Raw genomic sequence first — 6,355 nt, forward strand, 5'->3', positions numbered from 1 at the left:
TTCTAAACAAGATGCACCTTCTCTCAAGGGTGACTCAGGATCAAATCAAAGGCTCTTCACATCTGACATGACAAAATTTGAATCAAGTCATTCAAAGGAGACTCCTACCCACAGCCATGACTCTGATCCAGCTGGGGCCTGAACTTTCACATCTGCTTTGAATGACTCCAGCTGTGCAGCATTTCAAGTGCAGGCACAGCAGCACTGCCTCCCCAAAGGTTAATCCGCCCCTGTAAAATACCACGTTCAGATACATCTCTTTCAGTTGCAGCTCACGCAGATGTATAAACCACAAAGGATCCAGCACATGCATCCCTGCAAATCCCAATGGAGCCCAGACAGATCCAGGAGTGAATTATGGACTGTCAGAATGGTTTGGGTTGGGAGAGACCTTAAAGCTCATCCAGTTCCAGCATGGGCAGGGACACCTTCCACTATCCCAGGCTGCTCCAAGCCCTGTCCAACCTGGCCTTGGACACTTCCAGGGATCCAGGGGCAGCCACAGCTGCTCTGGGCACCCTGTGCCTGAATCTCTCTCTTTTACTTTAAAACCATTTGGCTTTGTCCTATCACTCTCTGTCTGGATAAAAAGTTGCTCTCTCTCTTTTTGATAAGGGCTGAAGGGGTTCTCCTGTCTCCCTGGAGCCTTGTCTCCTCCAGGCTGAACCAGCTCCCAACCTGGCTCCAGAGCAGAGGTGAGCACCCTCATGGCACAGCTACGGCCAGTGGGAGCAGCCTCGATGCCCCCAGCACTGCTTTGTTACGTGAGCATGGCCTGCAGAACAGACAGCTCTAGAACTGACCCCAAGCACTTGGAATTGAACCATGATACTGGCCATCTCCCAGGGAAGGGTGGTCACTGGGGCTATAAAAGCAGATGTAGAACAGACTTGGCGTAGCAGCAGTGACCTGATTGAAGCCCTCCCAATGCAGAAACATTTTATCTTTTAACTCCCCAGCAATGAAGTCATTACAGCCAGATGAATGGCCCAAAACATTTGGTTCCACTTGCTCTTTTTACTGCATTCAGTAGCTTTTCAAGGACACAGAGCCACCCATAAATCCGGAGACTGGCAGTGCCTCTGGGGGAACAAGGCTCCCATAACCCCGGCACTGCAGAAAACTGATGCACATGGAAATAAAAATGAGCTTTGAGAAACAAGAAAGTACAAGAAAAGGAGTCCAGGTGACACTCCATGTATCCTGCAGGGACTGTCAGCTCAGGTGAATGGCCACGCTCCACAGCTCATAGGTGCCTCCATAAGCATCCCCAAATCCCAGATTTTGCCATATCTTGGAAGTTATTCAGTGCCCAACCCCAAGGCACATAAACACAGCACTGGCATTTTATAACACACATGAGTTACAGCTGTGATTTACATGGGATTAGAGCAGCCACTCGGAGGTGTAATAAAACAAGATATCACTTCATGATTTATTTTTAAGACCACAATTTGTGTGTGGGGGGAAGGGTTTAAATTGTCATTATTTTTCTATGTTTTCTAGCACCAATTTGTAGACATGATTTTCTGGGTAAAATTTGATGATGTGGTTGAGTTTCTGCCCTTGGCCATATAATAACCATTGTAAAGCTCAGTTGGGAGGACCCTCACATCTTATGGGAAATAAACCTTTTGAGAAAAGAATCAGGAAAAAAGACCATCTTGGGGAGTTGTATTTAAGATAGCATTTTTCCACTCTTACAACTACAATCTTAGGTATTCCAGTACCAGAGGCAAGGTGCTGGAAATAAAATAATTGTCAGAGATTTGTGCTAAAGCTGCACAATGTGACAGAAAACCATTGCTGAGATTCACATCCCTGCATCACTTCTACAGGTTTTGACTAACTTCGGTTTTCATGACAATGGAATTTTTGCTCCCCACGATGGCAAGAAAGAACCTCTTCCTCAGCCTCCTGCTCTGCTACAGCCTGTTCAGGGCTGCTGATTCCCACTTGGTCATTGAGGAGAAGACAGAATGCAACCTGTCCAGGAGGAGCAAAATGGACCTCTCAGATCTTCCACCCATCTCCATAGTAGGTGAGTAAAACCAGCCCTTTGGTGCCAAATTAACAAGATTTGCTGGAAACACTGCTGTTGATTATTCTGGATTATCTGGATAATTTTGCTTGGCTTCATATGGTGCAGAACTGTAGTGGCTGCAGCCCCCAAGAATGGCAATGTTGTAAACCTCAGTTTAGAGGGAGAAAAATATTATACAATTTATTTTAGTTTTACAGGTTTCACTTCGGCTTGTATCACGCTATAAGTCTTTTCATATTGAAGAGAAGTGGTTTTGTGCTAATATGGGAAATAACCTTCCTTTGAAAATCTTATGCATATGAGAAAAAAAGAATATAATGTAAGGGTATTAAGGGTCTGCTCTTGTGGTAGGAAAGTCAACAGTATTAGCAAGTATTAATATTACCTCAGTTTACCTGGCCTTTAAACAGGGCAAGAAAAGAGCACTGCAAGGGAGAGCCAGGGGTCATTTATTTATCTACCCAAGACAGGACTAGCCCTATCCCTACAATTTCTGGCAGATCACCCCCTGTCCTGTTTGGGAAGAGCCTCTCTAGGGTGATGCTTAACTCTTTTCTTCACAAAATTATTTCCTCATGTCTGCCTTAACTCTTTCCATGTAATTTACACCAACCTCTCACAGGAAACTCACGGGTGTTTGGAGACAATCAGCTACAGAACATTCATAACTGTGTAAAAATGCTAATAATTAAAAAAAATAAAGCTTCTCTTGTTTAGCTCCTTTCTGCAGGTTTTTAGGGCTTCAGTTTAAAGCCCTCTGGTTCTTACCTTGTTTCCTGTATTTTCTCCATGCTCTTGCTCAGGACAACATATCTTTAAGGAGAAACAGTTGTCCCACACATGCCTTTCCAAAGAAATCTGAACCTCTGAATCCTGAGTTAACTCAGTCTTGTTTAACTGAGAGTTTAGCAAAGCTTGTGTTGTTCTGCAGCCTCCCAAGCTGTACCATTTCATGGTCCTTGTGATCCTCGATGCCTTCACCCTCACAATTCCAGTAACTTTTTAACCCAAATTAAAACCAGAGATATAAAATACAATCCTTTCAGCTGATTCTCCATCTTCTCAGAGAAGTCAGCCCATGCTTTAGACATGGCAGACGGGCTGAGCTGTGACACATTTCTCCCCACTGCTGCTTCTCAGAGTTGCATAACCCAAACTTATAAAGATACAAGATAAATAAATGAAACCTCCCAAACCAGCTCAAAATATTTTTTCTTCATTCTGCAACTCTGTAAATTCTAGCAATTAGTAAATATCCAAAAATACACTGATAGAGGATCCTGGAATAAATAAGGTGCCACCATTCACCAGTGAGGATATGGATGGTTTTTATCTCAGTCATCCATTACACACAGGCAGTGCCTGTTATAAAACTCACACACCCCAAATAAAAGTATCAAAAATACCACAATAGCTTGATGAGCTGGGAAGAGTCTCATAATTTTAACAGTGTTGCTGTGTTAGAGCCCAAATCAAGCCCCAGTCATGGAATTTACACAGTTATAAATATCTAAAATTAGACATGGTGACAAATAGAAAGAGAGAGCAAAGTTACAGGATGAAACACCTGTGCAAGTAACATGATGTAAAATGACGTCGTGGGGGGAGAAGGAACAAAGAACTGCAGAATGAAAGGTGGCATCACAGATGCTGGGTTTATGCCAAATCAGAAGAGGTTTTGCTTGTGGAAAGCAGTGTACACTTGTTAATTCCTTTCAAAATTATGCATGTAGCACCTCCTTTTTAACAGAAAAAATTACGGAATTGTAAAGATTTCTCCTGTTTTTGTTCATGTGACTACTGTGCATGAGCACCCCAATCTTTTTCACCAGAGACCTTTAATTTTATTTCTCTGAAATAATTAGTTGTTGGCATCTACCAAACAATGGGTAAAAAATCCCTTCTAAAACACAAATATCAGTTGTTCCTCTGCTTCACACAAGCAGCAGTGACAGAGTTCAGACACTCTGAATTGAGATGAACATCACTGCAAAAGATGCAGCAATGAGGTGGCAATGCAGGTTATCTGCCTCCTCTCACACAAAAGTAGGATTATCTCATTGAAGTAACATTCTGTAAAATTGATTCCACATTTTGCTGTGCTATTCTCATTGAAGATTTAACTAGAAAATCCCAGAAAGTCAGCAGAAAGGAGGCAGAGAACAAGAAAGCTTCCAAGGTAGGTGGTTGTTCAGAAAACTTTTTTCAATTAGAACAGTTTATTATTTCTAGAGTTTCCCTCGTGCATTCAGTTGCAAGGCTTTTACTGTCATTCTGTCGTACTGTAAGTCCCTGATTTAAATAATTTATGTACAGTTTAAAGCTCCAAATGTTGTAAAAATAGATGTGAAACAATAATGGTGGAAAGAAAATTTGAAGCTGCGGCTGCCCCATCCCTGGCAGTGTCCAAGGCCAGGTTGGACAGGGCTTGCAGCAGCCTGGGATAGCAGAAGGTGTCCCTGCCCTTGGCAAGGGGTGGGATGAGATAGGCTTTAAAATCCCTTCCCATCCAGACAATTCCATAACTCTGAGTTTCAGAAGTACACAGGGTGCCTGCAGCCGCTGGGCTCCAGAGATCCCTCCCAGGTCCCAGGCTCATGCTGAGCAACCCCGAATTTTCCACTTTTCCAAGTTGCCAGCAGAGAAGCTGCACTCCTGATGGAGATGAGAGGTCCTTTCCCATTCCCTGAACTGTATGTGCAGGTGAGGATTCCCACAGATGGAGGATCACTGGGCTCACGAGGTGGAGCATTGCCAAGTCACTCCCCTGCTCCCTCAGTGTCACAGCTCAGCAAACAAGAGACTGACAGGGAGTTTTTACTCATCTGAAAAGCTGAGAGATCCAAACCTAACACCTTAATTGGTTTTACTGATAACTTCACCAGCTGAGTACATTTTTGCACCCCTTCCTTCACTGCTGGCCACACTCTTTCCTACAGACCCTTTCCAAAGCTCCATCCAGTCATGGTCAAAATGAGGTTTGTCATTTTGCTCAGAAGGTTGGTCTCAAGCCACCCTTTCCCATTTCCCAGCTCCACCAAGCCTCTGCATTGCTAGCACAGCTCCCACTGCCACAGCCACCTGCTCATTCCCCCAGAACTTCCTGCTGTTCCCCACCATCATTTCACCTGTCTATGAATTCTCGTGTTTTTGTCTTCCAGAAAAATGTTAAACGCAAGATATCTCCAAAGCCAAGGCCCTCACCTGCTGCTAACTGTGTGCCAACCTTCAAAACCTGCAAGCCACACTTGAATTCCTGCTGTCACTACTGTGCTTTGTGCAAATGTCGAATTTTCCAGACGATCTGCCAGTGCCTGATGTTAAACCCCAAGTGCTAAGCCAAGTCAGAAACACAACAAGCCTTCTGTCTTCCATTAGCTTCTCAAGTGGATATTTCAAATTGCCCCATGTGTATCGTAATCAAAATAGAGAGCTCTGAAACTTGAATTTGCCCCTCTTAAAATTTAATGGACAGTCTTTATTATAGGGTAAATGTTTTCACAAGCTGGACGTTATTTCAGGGAGCAGACAACCAGGGAGATGGGCATTGATTAGGCATTTTTAGGATAAGAACTGTGTTTTATGATGAATTCTGGATTCCTGTGGGTTTGGGGGGTTTATTTGAAGGGTCATATTTATGCCAGTCTGCAAAATTGTTAACCAGTACCACAAAACCTGCCCCCATGGCACCCAAAAGGCCACTAAAACAGGACTGGTTGGGCCAGTGAGGGACTGGAGCTTGGCTTTGCCCACAGGGACATCACCAGCCCTCAGCACAGCCAAAGTATCAGGCTGAAAATGCAGGGTTTGGGGTTAACTCCATTTTCACATATTCAACAAAAATCAGGACGGGAATTTCTGTGGGTTATTCCACCTGAAAAGATGGACCCAAGGCTATAAGGACATTTTCTAGTCATCCTCAGCTAAGCATCCACCTTCTGGGGTTTCGGTCATTCTGCCACCAGGCAGTACCTCCCAGGGGTATGACATACATATAAACTTGAAACCTAAATGTATCTATGCCTTGGAATATAAAAATCAGTTGTATTTTTTTTTCCCCAGCCATATCTGTAGGAATCAATTCGGTCAGCCCTTCCTCCCCTGCTCCAAGGACACTGCATGTACAGAGCCCAAAAGCAGGAAGACATATCTGGGACTTTGAGGAAGAAAGGAAAGATCAGCAGAAGATGAATATATATCCCACGTGTACATCTTGAAGCAAACCATTCCAAACAATCAATCTCCTTCTTTGCCCCTTCTTGCTGCAGGAACTCCCAGAACCATCTCCAAGGGTGAATTCAGGTGGGAATG

At 43.8% G+C, this 6,355-nt stretch overlaps 1 protein-coding gene across 1 annotated transcript; it reads left to right on the top strand.

Moving 5' to 3' along the window:
* Window positions 1–1,860: 1,860 nt before the first annotated feature.
* On the top strand, window positions 1,861–5,382 carry ASIP (agouti signaling protein). The gene is made up of 3 exons (XM_066199010.1): window positions 1,861–2,041; window positions 4,162–4,223; window positions 5,206–5,382. The coding sequence occupies exons 1-3, from the start codon at window positions 1,861–1,863 to the stop codon at window positions 5,380–5,382; spliced, it is 420 nt and encodes a 139-aa protein (XP_066055107.1).
* Window positions 5,383–6,355: the final 973 nt, after the last annotated feature.

The sequence above is a fragment of the Chamaea fasciata genome, unplaced genomic scaffold, assembly GCF_029207755.1.
Source record: "Chamaea fasciata isolate MVZ Bird 193981 ecotype frontalis unplaced genomic scaffold, bChaFas1.0.hap1 SCAF_17, whole genome shotgun sequence".
NCBI classification, from domain to species: domain Eukaryota; kingdom Metazoa; phylum Chordata; class Aves; order Passeriformes; family Sylviidae; genus Chamaea; species Chamaea fasciata.